The sequence below is a fragment of the Temnothorax americanus genome, unplaced genomic scaffold (assembly GCF_048541705.1).
Source record: "Temnothorax americanus isolate GAGA-0224 unplaced genomic scaffold, ASM4854170v1 Scaffold24, whole genome shotgun sequence".
Classification (NCBI taxonomy): Eukaryota; Metazoa; Arthropoda; class Insecta; order Hymenoptera; family Formicidae; genus Temnothorax; species Temnothorax americanus.
The window spans coordinates 3,078,208-3,095,267 of NW_027509381.1; the positions used below are offsets into that span (position 1 = coordinate 3,078,208).

At 35.8% G+C, this 17,060-nt stretch overlaps 1 protein-coding gene across 6 annotated transcripts; it reads right to left on the bottom strand.

Moving 5' to 3' along the window:
- Nucleotides 1-17: 17 nt before the first annotated feature.
- Nucleotides 18-14,043, bottom strand: Naprt (nicotinate phosphoribosyltransferase). Of its 6 annotated transcripts, none has more exons than XM_077408359.1 (14): nucleotides 13,840-14,043; nucleotides 11,413-11,590; nucleotides 10,647-10,715; nucleotides 9,066-9,309; nucleotides 7,743-7,913; nucleotides 7,525-7,648; nucleotides 7,061-7,272; nucleotides 5,645-5,763; nucleotides 5,357-5,550; nucleotides 4,333-4,521; nucleotides 2,805-3,030; nucleotides 2,423-2,743; nucleotides 1,844-1,972; nucleotides 18-1,633 (listed from the first exon to the last, which is right to left on the bottom strand). In XM_077408359.1, the coding sequence occupies exons 3-14, from the start codon at nucleotides 10,692-10,694 to the stop codon at nucleotides 1,556-1,558; spliced, it is 2,055 nt and encodes a 684-aa protein (XP_077264485.1). In that variant the 5' UTR covers nucleotides 10,695-10,715; nucleotides 11,413-11,590; nucleotides 13,840-14,043; the 3' UTR covers nucleotides 18-1,555. The 6 variants fall into 6 exon arrangements, with proteins under 6 accessions (XP_077264485.1, XP_077264484.1, XP_077264486.1 ...); XM_077408358.1 differs by lacking the exon at nucleotides 13,840-14,043 and adding an exon at nucleotides 12,028-13,315; XM_077408360.1 differs by lacking the exon at nucleotides 13,840-14,043 and having other exon boundaries at nucleotides 9,066-9,303.
- Nucleotides 14,044-17,060: the final 3,017 nt, after the last annotated feature.

Genomic DNA, 17,060 nt, shown 5'->3' on the forward strand with positions numbered 1-17,060 from the left:
TGACAATCGAGCAGATATATAACAGCTATATGCTATTTATTCTCACTATAAAAAAACGGATATATTTTACAATTATGCTTATATATCGTAAACGACCATTACAAAACGATAACAGATCTATGTTGAAAGTATGCAAATAAATCATGATTAAAAACATGGTGGAATCTAAACGATTAATCGCAGATTAATCTTAAGTGTAGCACAATATTAAAAATTACTCGTAGAGTGACATATATAACAAACTTTTTCCCTGAATAAACATTCAGAGTCAAACAGGGACAATCACTTACACATATGTCGGTGTACTACTTACATATCGAAAACCAATTAAACCGTATAGACAATAAACGAATTCATCTTTGAGTTTTGCTCATTAATTGTAAAATATTAATCTTGAGATATGATACATCCTCTCTCTCCTCTTTCTCTCGCTTTTCTTGTTAGTATATATTATGTATACATCGCTATGGACTTTTATACATATTATACATGAATGTAAAATTATAAATATAATTATTATGCTCACGCTCTTTGTACATTTATGTAAATAACAGCGGTAAATATTTGTCGAATGTATCACTCTTGTACGAGAATATGATTAAAAAACAGTTTTCAGCAATTATAAATACATAATAATAATATAATTGGAATTTACAAATGTATAATGAAACAAATTTTCAAAAAGGGGCGGAAAGAAAATACAAAAAAAAAAGAAGAAAAAGAAGAGAAAGATCAGCAACGCAACAATGTGATCAAAATAAGAAAGTGTAGTGAAACAAATTACGCCGTCGTATATTGCATATTGCCATCTTTTCAAGTACTTTAACCGTGTGTATATATATATATATACACACACACACACACACACACACACACACACACACACACACACACATATATATACACACACACACACACACACACACACACACACACACACACACACACACACACACACACACACACACACACACACACACACACACACACTCTAAACTAGTTCTACAGAGTTAATCGTTATTCGGAAATTTGAGTTGTGCATGCCTAAAATCATACGCACACGTACTTTTTTGTACATTATTTTGTACTTTTTTTTTAAATAGGAATAGGAATACGTGTATGCGAGCGCGACAAAGCTACTGCTTGTAAATAGACCTCTTCTGTAACGAAACATCTCGCTCTATATAAATCGTATAAGTAATACTATACAAATATGTTATAATACGATTTGCGCAAGATTTACCAAAATATACTGTTGCGACGATGATAATATAATTCGATACTTTCAACAATGGAAAGTGTAAAAAATATACTCTCAGGATCCTTGCTCTCTTTCCCTCTCTTGTAACATATTCTACGACGCAATCGTGTTTACGATGTACATGCGTACGCTCGATTACGACGATACGTTGCCATTGCTCTGACTATGAGAGAAAAGATTTATTATTATGGATTTTGTGTCTGTAAATTCTGTGATTCCTGACACTGTTATTACTCGATATTTATAATTGCTAGAGACTAGTTTAACGATACTCTTGTACAAGAGTAGTATGCTTCACCGTAATTCTCCAATCGGCGCATTCTGAGACCACAGTTCATTAATAAATCTGTATAAAGTGTCACTGACAGCTACCTGTAAAAAACACATTTAAATGATTGTTCGCATGTTTTCGAGATTTTAATGCAGGATACCATGTACAAGAATTAAAAATTATATGTACACGAATTAAAAATTCCAAAATATTAGGTATCTTAAAAAGATCGTTAGATTTTTTTTGTTCCAAAAAATTCTAAGCTTATTCGAGAAACCCATATTCTCAAAGTGTTAAACATTAATTTTTACCTTATAAGGTGTTGGATTCAGATTCCTTTTAATATCGTTACGCAATGTATTGAGAGATTCCTGCACTCTGTTGCGAACTTCTTGCAATGTAGGTAATGGTTGGCATAGCTTGCCGTCTTTCCAATATAGCTATAAGATACATTTTTATTTATTAGTCATAAATTATAAATACCATTAACATTAGTCATTAATATCAATAATGATATATATATAGAGCCGTTTATAAAATAATTTAAGTTTATATTCCTGCTTATATATACCGCTACCAATAAAAAAAATTATTTAGAAAATGTAAAATACTAATATAATAAGTGCAGTAATGAGTAAAATAATCAAATTTTCGAAGAAAAAAATTGAACTCTAAATTGATGAAGGAATTTGAACTACACAAAGTTATGCAAAGTAACATCTTTTACATTTATATATTATCGCTGTGTGTGTGTGTGTGTGTGTGTGTGTGTGTGTGTGTGTGTGTGTGTGTGTGTGTGTGTGTGTGCGCGCGCGCGCGCGCGCGCGTGTATTATATATATATTTTACATACATGATTTGAAAAAACTCATTATTTCAATCAGATGATACCTTGTGCAGAGATTCCACTCGGGATGGTGTAACATTAGCCCTTTTCGTTTGGTCGAATGGGTGCCTGCAGAGAACCGTCTGCATCACTTGCGGTGGCTCCTCCGTCGTTTTCAGCAAAAGATCTATCAGTGCGTAGCCATCTGACCCATACAGTCTATAAGCATCCTTCCTGCCTGGTATCGTGACTTTTCCGACCTCTTGACTAAGCTTAATCCTCGGTTCGTCGTTGATCTCGACCATTTTGTAAACGCAGCCCAGCGCCGGTTGCCTTTGGCATGTCACGAGATGCGTTCCAATGCCAAAGCAATCGATTTTGTGACTCTGGAAGATATTCATATTCTTTATCATCTATTACTACATTCCGCAATTCATAAATCTTTACCTGTTCATTCAAACTTATTATGGTCTCCTCGTTAATGTCGTTGGACGCGCAAATCTTCAATTTTGCGAACCACGGTATATCGTACTTAACAGCAATTTTCTCAAAAATATCTCTCGCCACGTTACTGAGATACGCCAAATCGCCGCTGTCGATCCTGATACCAACGGCTTTGTATCCCAAGTCGTTCAAAGCCAACGCTACTGCGCAGAAGTTTAACAGGCCACTCCTATTCATAAAATATATCCATGAGACATTTAGGTAATGCTACTACAGTTCTATTAATTATAACTAAGTATTAAATAAAAAGCAATTCAATCACATACTTTTTATAATATAATAATGTATAATTATGTAAAATTAAGTCTAAACTTGGCAATTTATTCTGTGAGAATCCTTGTTTCTTTGCTTGTAATTTCTCTTTGTGTGTGTTTAATTGAAAAAGTTAAATAAAAAAGATAAAATATATATATATATCTTCAAATTTATTTATATAAGATTTATTTATATAAGATTAAATTAAAAAATAATTTTTTAAATTTCTATTTAAATTTATATTACTCTTATATACCCTTGCAACGTCAAATTTACCTCCTTAGACTTGCCAAGTTTAGAACTAAAATGAGAAACATTGCACACAACAAATTAAGCACATAATAAAAGAGCTAAGATTACTTGAACTTGTGCATTCACTTATGCGTACAAATAGAGCAATAAGTATTTCAATCAATTATTGTGTTAGCGTTAAAATGTTTCCAGTAAAGAGAATTTAATGATATTCTGACAAACATACAAATATAGCCAATTGATACTACATCGATGCTATTACGAGAACACATCACGATAAATTTAGCGTTTTACTTAGAAATATATATTTTCGCTTTTTCCATAGTATATTTTTTTTTGTATAATATTTGAGTGTTTTAGCATATTTCTCTGTATATTAAACTTGCGACAAGTACGCGACGGAATTGCACGTGTTTGAATAACAGGCAAGATACGCAAGATATTTGTGTAACATATGAAATGTGCCCATATCTCAATTACTGAGAGAATTAAGGGGCAGAATTGGGAGGGGCACTATATAAGATCACAAGTATGAAATACTAACAACTAAATTCAAATGAAAAATAAAATTATGGTTGTTTTATATTTAATTGGCATGTCATAAAAATAACATGATATGATAATATATAGTTTGCAATTTGCCCATTTTACAGAATATTCCTTTATTTAACATTTTTCCAAGTGAAGGATGGAGAAGGAAATTAAATTAATTATGTCAACTATTAAACAACTCAAAGAAGCGTCAAACTGGCGAATTATAGAAATACATCAAAAGTAACTTTCTATATGTATATCCCACTAAAAATGCGATCTCAATTATTACTCAGACTTAAGAGTATCAATAACTTTGAGGTGTGTTGCAAAAGATATTAAAATATAATTTGCAAAGCGTAGATCTGATGAGAAGAAAAGGGAAAGGGAAGAATCGCATTCCGCAAAACAGGCAAACAGAGCGATATCGTACCTCACATAGAGCTCACCCAATTCGCCTCGTCTTAACAAGCCATTCTTGTGAGGTTGCGAAGTTGGTTCTGATATAAATGGGTTGTTTCTCACACCGTTTTGAGCGTGTGTATTGGACCCGTTAGTTAGAAGTTTATTCTTTACATTTAGGCTGGCCACTTGTGCCTGCCCCCCGGCCGACGTCTCAACGCTACAAACACACTCCTGTTAGGCTACAGTGTGTATTAAACGTGTCGTCAATGCCTGTTCGCGACGCGCTGACAAAACTAAATTATACAATCGCTAGTGAGATCGAAGATTTAAGAATATAGTTCTGTCTCATTGAAAGACGAATTTAATTATGTAAAAATCACTTTTTATTCGTGTACGTAGAAGATAAATCTATAACGTGATAAAAAAAGAGTCTTGGGCTCATAACATAAAATATAATAATATACATTTGATCTTTGAAGCCATAATTACGATACGACAAGTTATATACATATTACATGATGCATAGCTAGAACTATTCTAACTATATACGTGTCACAAACAGCTTCTACCGCATACATAAAATATAAGCTCATTTATACATTTGATAGCAATTAACGTGTGTAGTATACGTGATGTCTCAAAATATGCTTACAATATTTTAAATCATTCTCATTTTGAATCAACTGTAAATTCCAAGATTTCCAAAATATCGCCCACGTTTTTGTTAATTTAGGCACTATATGTAATTATCAAATAAATAAATATCTATACTATATATATAATTATCAAAATAAATATCAAATAAATCAATAGTAAAATAATCAATAAAAACATAGCGAATCAATTAACAAACGAGACATAGTATATACTAATAACGTAAAGAAATTAATATAAATAAATTTTGTGCAAAGCCCATGCAAAAAGACTGATATAAAGACTGACGCGAGTGTGCGTCAAAAAAGTAACCAAAGCTTACAAGATGCCAATTTCAGAAACAAAAATCAGGTTTTCTACTTAAAAGCATTAAACAGATTAGCAATATAACTACGTACCTCTTAACATCGTACGTGTCCACAAGAGCGGTGAATCTGTCCGGAAAAGCGACGGCATAACTGATCAAAGCCGCCAATTCTCCGCTAGACGCCTGCGAGGCTAGAGCTCCCAAATCATTGGCGATAGCCTCGCGATGATTGCAAGCAAGTTCCAATACGTCTAAAACGTCGCCCGTTTGCTTATGCGCCAATGTCTGCAAGAGAAACGGCCTTTCGATTACATTTCCCGCAGAATTTCAACACTTATTTATTAATTGATGAGAGAAGGCTCTCGTCGAATACACTTACTATCCCTTGCAGATCATTGATGCTGGTGAAAGACGTAATATATGCGTGTGCATGTGTGCCGCATACAGGTATATCAAACAGTTTTCCAGCCAAGACATTACTAGTCCCATCAAACCCACCTGTAAAACACAGTAAATTATATTAAATTTAATTTAAATTGCCTCTAATTTAATTCTACTTATGTCCCATATGTATTAAAACACGTGACTAAAATTTTATCAGTTTCATTCTACGTGGTAAATATATCGGATGTATCACAGAAAATTATTGAACGCGTTCTTCTCCTCAGATATGGGGTTTATCATTGATGGTCGTATCTAAGACCTGGCAGTTTCATTTTACGTCATAATACAATCTCACGACGGAAAAAAATTTATCTTATCGAGTCTTATCTTCTTCTTCCGTAGACAAAGTATGTAGTAATGCTTGCAGATAATTTATCAAGTTTAGTAATTGCTAATGAAAATATTCTAAAAAGATTAGAATTTAAATTTTCTTATTCCTCTATTCTGTTATATATGTTTAATGAGATTTTCGTCCAATTATAAAGCATTAAAATAATTCTACTTTTACTTCTCTTAATTCAATTCTGACAGTGCACACTTCGAAAATATATATCATTAAGATTGACAATACACGGCCAATTTTTTATAAACCTTTATTAAACAATATCTCCGATTGTTTTTTTTTACTTTCAGCAGTTTTCCATGAGACATCCTGTATATATGTATACGTGTGTTGAATGTATATATACATATATATATCAAGTCGAAACTATATACTCTCAATCTGACCTCCTAAATTGTTACTCATCACCTAGGCAGTACCAACTGGCACTGAGTGGTACAATGTATTGATTTTACTTTTCACGAAATTGTTAAGTAGTATAAGGGCAATGGAGTGGTACCAGACACCTCCGTTTTCATTATATATTGCATTGCGGACTGGCACGCGCGTATATACTTGAAACTTTTTATATTTCAGACATTAAATTTTTATATAGATATGATTTATTATGACTTTATATATAACAGATAAAGATATAAATGTTAATCAAGATATATACGATGTGCAAAAGGATAATTTACACGCTTCGTCAACAATCAAGTATTACACATACATATAATACATATGCAACCAAATCATTCTTACATTATATATTTTTACATTACACACGCTTTCGCAATGTAAGCCATTGCAACGTTGTACAGTAATTGCCATGCACAGCAATTGATATAATGACGTGTGCAATGCGAACAAAAATAGCAACCGGTACCAGTGGCAACTGACATAATTTCTTACGCAATGGAATTTTTTTTATGGTGATTAACTGTTTTATTTTGACAAATTGATTGCAATCAGTGAATTTTATCAAACTAAATCGATAATAAAAACAAGTATATGTAAAATATTTACCAACATAGCTGTACTTAGACGCGCTCAAGCCTCCATCGGGTCCTTGCGCTCTTCGAAGACCAAACTCAAGCAACGTTATATTTTTCCCGGCAACCATGCGATATCTCGCCGCGTTGGTCGCCATCAGACTCGCATAGTTGACCAATGTTAACAGAGTCGTTTCCAAGAGCTGTACCATTATTAATGGTCCTTCTACTCTTATCAAAGGAACTCTACGATTAAAGTTAACAATTAAATCTAAGTAATTTAAATTTATTTAATCGATGCGATACGCGGCTTGAACGGAAAGCTATCGAAAATCAATTTAGCAGAGAATAGAAATATAATATAAATCGTTAAATATCTTTTCAAGTTGTAAATATGTATATTAAATGCTTTATTTCTGTCGCGATAGTAACTTTACTAAAATACTGTGTCTAAATGCCGAATTTTTAAAAATAATACAAGACTTTTTATAAACTTACCTTGGAAATACGACGGATCCTTCGTCTACCGCGTATATCGTGACATTTTTCGCAGTAAGACTTTGCAGATAATCAAAGAATCTTTGGTCTACTGTAGGCATAGTCGACTTCAGGTACTTGATATCTGCCAAAATACCAAAAAAGACGTGCAATATAATTCATAAGAAAGAATAAAGTACTTATATAAGTGGAATAAGGAGCTTTTGGGGAATACGCACCACTAGGGGAATAATGAAATTTATTCAAGAACTTGATGCACTCGTCAAGACCGGCGAAGATCGTGAATTCCCCCTGGAAAGGATTCTTACGGAAGAACAAATCAAATACAGCGTGATCGTTCATCTTGCCGCTCTTCCAGTAGGCGTAAGCCATGGTGATTTGATACAAGTCTGAAAGTAAACATCCATTCTTCGGTATAGGAGAAATAAAACTCGGGGGGGGTCGATGATCATGTAAAAATTACAAAAGTGAACAGCATTACTAGATATCGACATGAAATCATAGATACTCTAATAAATTTCCTCACTTTTGTAATTCGTATCTCGTTTCAAGATACACAATCTCTTCTGAATATAATAAACTATTCAAAGTTTCAGCACATTATCTCAAAAAGATCTGAAGAACAGATCGCAGTGGATCGTTCGGTAAAAGAGAAAGTTATGTAACAAACAAATCGCGCCGTTTACCAGGCGATTCAGGCCTAGAATTGTACATTCGATATTTCGCGAGTAAAATATATCAACCGCGTAATATCGCGCCTTTTTCCGCCGGCGCGAGAAAATTGCAGTCTCCAGATTGTTGCCCTTTATCTCCGCGGCTGCGTCAACGCGGTGGCATACCGCGGAAAACGCGCGCCCGCGCGTATATATTTTTGCACGTGAAAGCGGCTTCGTGCTTCGTGCCACATTCCAAGCAGGCACATTCTCGCTCGCCTGGACAAATGTAAGTATATTCGCCGTCGAGAGACGGGACACGCCGGCCGCCGGCCGAGATGTTTGCGCGCGCGGGGCTTACATCGTCATCGGAATATTTACAAACATAATCACGCTCTCACAACGCGCTCGCCGATCCACGATCCGCGCACAATTCAGTAATTAACGATTCCTCGTGTACTCCGTCGCCCCCTCGATTCCCTCGTCGTGGCGCCGAAGGTAGTCGAATCCTCGAGCATCGCGCGATCGCGCCGGTCACGCTCAAAGATCGCTGATCCGATTATTCATTCATATACAAAAGAAAAGCGAGATATAAAATCCTCTCTCTCTCTCTCTCTCTCTAGAAAAAAAGAAAAAAAAAACGCAACTTCGCCGCTCGACCGGAAACGCGTTTATTTCGTTTCCTGCAGGCGAGTCGCATATCCGGACGCTCTTCTCCGGGGAGCAAGATTCTCTCTGCGGGGGGGCCGACCCCCCCTCCCCGCGAACCGCCTCAACCGAGTTCCCCGACGACGGGGACGGGGGTCGAGGTTGAGGTTAGCCCGACCCGCGCGGAGGCGCGTCGCGGCCATCCCTCTTCCCCTTGCGCGTATGCATTTACGCACGTACCTGTGAGCAGCGGTTGAACGACGCCGTTCTGCCGCGAGTTGCAACACGTCCAGCCGTCGTCGTCCGTCGACATCTCGAATGGTGGACTGTCGGCGTGCATCCGCTCCCCGAGATACAGCTCGGCGCTCTCCTTGCGGTCCCTGGCCCTGCTCTCCCGTTCGCTCCCCGGAGTCCCCGGCGGCCCCGCGGATCCACTCGCGCAGCTCGCGCTTCCAGTTGCACCCACCTTCTGCACCTTCTGCATCTCGGAAATGAAACCCGAATACGTCACGGATACGCGCGTATGTGTGCCGCGTTGCGCGCGTAACCCGTTTCGTTAGATATGCACATGTTAAAAGAAATTAGATCCGTCGCGTAAATAACCTCTCTACGGACTCGTGATTTCCCGTTTGTAGAAAATACAACGGTAATACACACACAGCCGTGCCGAAATAAATTGGTACGACGCTGAGGAGAGCGTTAATAAAGTTCCCCTATCCGGAACCGCCTCGTTATCCGCGGAGGCACAAAAGGGGAAGACAAAAAATCTACCCGACTCCTCGCGCGACGCGACGGACGGACGGGGGACCTGGGGACTTGGGGACGCGGGACGCGAGGAAGCGGCGGGGGAGGAGGGAAAACGGGCGCGCGCTTGCGAGAGGAAGAGGGCGGGGAGGCCTGGCCTTACTTCGCGACGAAGATCCGGGGGGCCCTGCTGCGCGCTGTCCGATCTGCGAATCCGCGACATTCGCGACGACGATGACGACGATCGCACCGTCACTGACACTGACGACCGTTGCCGCGACGTGATAGCGTCGACGCCGTCGACTAGCATTCCTCGGCGCGAGCCCCGATGTAATATACCGCGACGCGGCTCCCCGAGAATCGATAGGGAACGTTTGAAGGACGGCGCGGCGCCGTTGGCACGGCCTGTTACACACCCGCCTATTTTGCCATTGCCCGCTTAATTGCCGAGAGCCGAGAGCCGGCTCCGTTTGTCGAGGGGAAAGGGGAAGAGAGGGCATCTCCCCCCTCCCCCTCCTCGGTTGCGCCCCGCGGGGGCGACGAGCGATTAATTTATCGGGAGTGTTTAACCCGTTAACGAAGATGGAATTACTTTAATCCCTCGTTTAACACACGCGAAGAAGAAGATCAGATTATTGAGATAGATTAGATTAGACCAACGAATTATGTAATCAAATGCAGTATTTATAGAACTGACGAAAGCAATTCGATTAGCAATTCGATTAACTTGACCGGCGCGGCGGCGACTATAATTTTCGTTAGAATTAATTGTTGCTTGATAAGGATAAAGATTGGACTAATTTAGTCGGGATTTAATCAACGTTTAGTCGAGATCGCTTTTAATCTCTTTATTCGGGGGAGAAAAAGAATGTATTGTGATTATGCGGTTCTGCACGCGGAGTTCTCTCTCCTTCACAGAATAAGTCTGAAGTGTGATATGAAATTCTTGAAGCTCGATAATTTAATGACGAAGAACATACTCTTAAACTGCAGTGATTCGATAGGAAACAGACACTCGCGTAAAAGAATAACGAAGAAACGAAAGAAAATAGAAATTTTCTCTAATGAAGAATTTACCTGGTGTTGAGAGACAAGAGGACCCTTCGCTTTAGCTGTGCTTTTCATCTCTCGTTGCGCTTGTAATTCCTTTTGAGAGAAGAAAAAGGTCGACCGTTACTAATGTGTAAAATTAACACAATCTGCTTCTTAAACTTGCTTAAATTAAATTAAATTCGGCAGTTTACACGATATAAAGCGTGTATTTCGCGTTCTTTCCCCTTTTTATCCGTTTTTAAGATATATATATATATATACACAATCACATCATGCTCGCATCAAAATAACAATGTTAAAGTAATTTTTTATTCCTTGCTAACTTGAAAGGAAACGTTCATAAAGGAAGAAATAGAAAAGAAACCACTTCGTAAATAAGAAACAGAAAAGTGAGATTCTACGACGAAACATTTATCTTATTTAGCACACAAAGGATCTTTGACTACAATTTTCATCCGGGCAGGAAAGAAATTCACTTTTGTAAATTTGTTAATGTGATTTTCCTTTCAGCTGTGGTGTATGGTCTCAAGTATTTCATTTTCAACGAAGAAAAGAACGCCGCAACAATACCTCCTCTGTCTCGCAACTAATCTTTACCGTTATATTCTAAAAGTTCGAGAATTTTAATGAGATACAAAGCGCGCATTGTACGCGAATTAAGTCTCTCCCTCTTACATATTCTCCCATTTTTATTCGTTTTTTAAGATACACAAATTGTACTCAAAGAACGGCATTAACTGCAGTATCAAAGAACAGTACCAAAGAAATATATATATATATATATTTTTACCTTTGAATGGTGTTGTAGATTCAAGATAATTCTTATTCCAAGAAAAGAATTTATTCTATCACTTCGCTTACAATAATATCCTTTTATACAGCACTAGTAATTGACTGTGTTAGAAACTGCCGCTGCAGTTCGAGAGTCCTCCTCTTATATAAGGCCCAAAAAGGGTCTTGTCACTTTTCTGGAAAATTTTAGTTGGTCTACGTGATTCAAAAGGGTTTTCTAGTGTTAACCTAAGGGTAAGTCCCGGTCTACAATATATAGGTGTTTTAAGCCCCTAAGCCTTAAGAAATTGTTCGATCACAGTTGAATTTGAGGAGAGTAATAATTGACTGTGATTGGTCAACTTCTTAGGGCTTAGGGCTTAAAACACCTATTGTAGACTGGGACTAAGCATATCTAAGGTAGGCTACGCGAACGATGGTCACCAGTATTTATAAGTCAAAAGAAAATAGACGTTGATAAAAGAAGAAAAAAGGCAGGAAGTGAAAAACTTATCTGATGCAGGGGGACAAATGGACTTTGATTAAGTTACGCTTTCCATTGAACTTGTAATTCCTTTATTCGGAGTAAAAAAGAGTGATATGTACGAGGTCGACCGTTAACAACGTCAATTACCTTTCGTCTCCTTAAGTAAATTTGCTTAAAGTTCCTGTTTATTCATCTGCAGTCATCTTGGATTGATGACGTGAGAAGCGAGAAAATTTATCATTAAAATCCTTGCAACGTACATTAAAATAAAAATGTTTTGCAATAAAATAGCGTTTATAATCGATAGAATAGACTTGTAAAATATATCAAAAACATTCCTTTTATTCGAGTGCTCAATGAAAGGACGAAAACAAGCTGTTTGACAGCTGCCTGTCAATTGAAATAAATATTTGCTTATTAAATACAACAAAGGGATATAAAAATATTCGGTATATTTTAACACACTATGACAATTATTTTAAATATAAAAACACCGCATTAAAATGAAAAATAACGCTGTATACGTTACAAGAATAATGAAGCTTTATTTTAACTTTATTTTTCACGCCTTTTAATTCACAATTTTGCCAAGTGTGACGCGTACAACGTGAGTATATAACGCTGACTTGGCAATCGAGCCAGCAGAAGCCTACGATTAACGAGGCTTAATCTTTTATACATTATTCTCTTTTTATTATTATTATTTTTTTTTAAAGAAAAACACGAATTATGTTTGTGTCAAAGGATGATATCAAAGAATCATTTTTAATTTTTAGACGATGTAATTCGAAAAACGAATAGACGTACGTTTATAAAAGAAAAAAAAAGAGAAATAAGGTTTTATCACGAAAAAAGTACCTATAGAAGAATTAAAAAAAATCTGGCTGTGCTTTCATTCGGAGAAGAAAATATATATTAATATATAATATTTGTCGACGTGATTTTTATGCAGGAATAATCCCAACTATTTTTTCCTACTTCTTTTTTTCACAAAGCTCTATTCTTAGAACATTTTGTCATGGTTATTTTTCCCCTTTTTTATAGTGTCTTCTATTCAGAGATAATGTTTCACATTCCATTTCAAATTCAAAGACCCGATTACAACGCCAGATCGCCAGTTATTATCGCAATAATACCACATTGAGAGAATTTAAGACGGATAAATAACGACAGTTATACGTATTATTCTTATATAACGGAGATAACGCAAACCGACAGAGTAAAAAAGATTTACGCGATAAAGAATTAAAGAGTTATGTTATATAATTGTGAATAGATAGAGAATAATTAACTTGGTCGCTAAATCTTCTATTAATTCTATTTCAATCGTTGCATCACGCTACTCTGAGAATATAAAATTTTTTTATATACAATTATACATATACATATAAAATATGTCCGTATGTTTTTTTTCTCTTATATCGTAAAAAAGAAAAAAACATTTTATAATTATATATGAAAATTTTTATCCCTGAAATGCTTATTAATTTACAAACAGACAATATTCCGAGTAAATATTTCAATGCGCGTTTTGTTATTACATTTTAAATTTGCTTTGCAAATATATCTTTTTATGCTATACAGCAGATAAAAAAGATATTATAACACAAAAAAAAAGATCGAAGTACGAAGAAATAGACCTTTTTGTATTAAAGCTTAGCAAATATCTTAATGCTTTTTATTAGAAACACTGTGGTGGATATTTGAGCAAATTTCAGATTTTTCTTCAGAATAATATCAAAAGAAATGTCGAAAAAAGTTATCATTTTGCTTGTAACTTCTCGTTTTGCATATTAAAAGTCAGATTAAAATTCTACTGAAATTTACTTAAGATTAACAAAAGATTTAAAAAAATATTTTTATATAGACATTATATATTATTTTATATATTATATAATAATAATATAATATGATTTTTAATAATATTTTTATTATATATCAAAATAAAAATTCACACACAATCCTTCCTGAGTACGTATTGCCACGTGTTCTTCTTCAAGAATCAGATTACGTCAATCCGAATATCGCGGTAAGAGAAGTATAATGATAGTGCGCGGTGGCAATTATACCTATAATAGTTCGATTAAACACACGTATCGTTAGGGGCAACTTATTGCCGCAACCGACATCGTTGCAGACGACGTCGCACACTGCGGCAATCCTCTCCTCGACAACTGGAGGAGGAGAGGAAAAAAAGGAGAGATACTTTTTGAACTCGGCCAAAGTTCGCGTGCGGGAAAAAAAAGAATTAATGCGGGACTTCGCTTTATGAGTCGCGTGTGTCACTTCTCCCGCACCAGTTGGAATCGCGGTCGCTGAGACTTCAAGTCTCATTTTGATGAATCACGCCAACGCGGTAGCGCACATACGAAGACAATTCTTTAGTCACACGTCGGAATTTTCCTGACCCTTGAAGATTTCCATTCGACGGGTCTATATTTCTCGCTAATTCCAAACTGGTTTAACCGTTTATTTCAATAATCAAGGCTATGGACCATGTCTTTAGGAGATTTCCTTTTTTTGGAAACTGTCCTATTCCCCTTAATTCGTTCTTCATTTTTTAATTATATCAATTTTAATAATATATTTTCGATAATAAATCAGTCCCTTCAACAATTGAATTATTTTGATATCAGAAAGAGAGAGAAAAAAAAACAGAGAAAAAAAAACAAAAAAAAATAGACAAAAGACAGACAAAATTCTATTAAAATTTTTCAAAGTCTTATCTCATATAGATACCCATATTTTTCTTTTTTATTACAACTGTAAAATTTTCTCATTTTCTACCGGATATTAGCCGTCTATTACGTGGTGCATTTGTGCATATCCATTAAGTTAGCTGATTGGCTTCTTCAATAATTGAGTAATTTTGATATTAGAAATAGAGAGAAAGAGACATAAATAGATAATAGAGATAAATTCTATTAAAATTATTCAAGTCTTATCCCATATATAGATATAGATATTTTTCATTTTTTATTACAACTGTAAAATTTTCTCATTTTCTACCGGATATTAACTGCCTATTATGCGTGCATCTGTCATATGCAATAGTTAGTTGATATTCTATTTCGGTCTACACTGCAAACAAACTGCGTTTTGCATAAGAAAATGGTTCCTCTGAAATCTGCAATGCGTATTGCATATAGTAAAAAAGGATTTTATATACATATTTACATAAGAGAGAATGGCGCGCTATTAGTACTTAATCTATGTATATTCCTGCACATTACATATAGAAGAAATTTAGATATTGCAATATCAGAATATAAAAATATTTTTTCTTGTATAAAAATTATTAAGCACATTATGTTTATCAGCATATATTTACATTTATGCATATCGACAACAGCTATATCTCTCGTTATTTATTTGCGGTATCCGCCCTCGCATATAAATCAGCATTTAAAAAATATGTCGAAACGGTTTATGTGTTCCTAAATAATGTTAAAACTCGCAGAAAATTTCGCTCTACGCGGTTCAGACGATTTACGCGCGTCGCGTTTTATATTTCCGTTTGCTTATTATTAATTATTAGTAAAATCGTCGTATCTATTGAGACAGACAAATCTTTGAATATATATGTATAATCATCTTATCATTCGCACGCAAAAGATATGTGACATGCTGGTTGCGTTCGGGGAGCGAGCTATTACTTATATATAGCGCTATTGCATCATTCTATCTTTATCGCTCATCAAGTGTAGAACAAGGATAGAATAAGCAAATAGCGCTAATAGCGCGCTTACCGAACGCAGCCAGCATCTCTCTAGATATAATATTTTCAACGTAGAATGTCGTTGATCTCTTTAGACTGTGAATTGTTAGCTGTATCACCTGCAATTCACGTCTCCGACAGAACTAGAGCTAATAAAGATTTTACCGAGATTGCCAATTTAACGCGAAAATGATACAGATAGGCAATAAATAAGACTGCCGATATGCGATCCTCAATGAATCTTTAACTCGTTCTATTCTTTGTATTATTCGTCTCCGATTTTCTTATATTTCTGTGGAACGCAGGTCTATCGTCCCTTTCGGAATCAGAAGAGTAATAATTTCCTGCTATTTTTGTAATTGTAACGATCTTAATTTCCGATTAATTTTCTCTTATTAGAGGAACAAGATGCACGGCGATTTATAGAATATCTAAATTATTTAGAAAAAAGAGCGTAGAATTCTAAATTTACGAAAAATGTAAAAGAAATCATACTTTGATGATAAAATCAAAGTGCGATAACAATTTTTCTTACAATATAGCAAAGGCAAAGGCGATTGAGATTTTAATACTGTATTGCAATGAGATAGTGGATTAATAAAGGGGAATGTTGTAGTGTCTGAGTAAGATGTAAGCAAAAACTAGGGCAAACTCGTTTACCTTCTTTCCGCAGTGTTTCGTACCCGCGACACGCGCGTGCATCGCGTGCACGGTGTGCAAACGATCAAATGTACACGTCAATTTCTCCGGCGGTATTGTTTACTGGTGACCAATAGCGATTCTATACAGAAAAGATTTCGAATCTGAAATCATGATCGATAAAAGTATCTCTGTACTGTGTATGTTGCGTATAATTCTCGGCGCGACGATGTCACAATTCGAAAACTGTGTAAGTACTCGGCACCGATTATCACGCTGTATCTTATGTATACATACTATTTTTTATCTCAGTTTTGCTGAGCGCATCTGTAGATATCTTCGTGAATCATGAGATATATCCGTTGCCTACTGCGTTTAATTTATGCATAATGATGACGGCGAGACGTATCAAACGCCACCATTATAAGATATCCGGAATGAATAATTTTACCGAGCGCATTTATAGATATCTTTATGAGAGATTTATCCGTTGTATATTTAATTTCGTTTGATTTCTGCATAGTGACGGCAAAATGTGTCAAACGCTGTCGCGAGATGTCTGCAAACAAACAACATACAATTGGTCATCGCATATATGTCTTGGTGTCGGTAGAAAATAAACTAAAAGTTAATAATTGTTTTTCAAGTTCTTAACACTAGCATATTACTTAATTATGTCAGTATATTTGTTGGAATTCACGTTGTATATTATACGCGTTGCTTATTATACAGAATATCTTCCAGAAATTGTGCACACACGGAATGCACACAATGCTATTTTCTATACTGGAAAAAGTAATGTTTTGCACTATGCAATTCAATG

Coding starts and splice junctions, on each gene's coding strand:
- Naprt (XM_077408355.1), bottom strand. CDS start 9,879: ATGCTAGTCGACGGCGTCGACGCTATCACGTCGCGGCAACGGTCGTCA. Junction 7,273..7,524: donor GGATCCGTCGTATTTCCAAG/GTAAGTTTATAA, acceptor CTTTAATCGTAG/AGTTCCTTTGATAAGAGTAG. Junction 5,764..7,060: donor GTCTAAGTACAGCTATGTTG/GTAAATATTTTA, acceptor TGTGTTTTACAG/GTGGGTTTGATGGGACTAGT.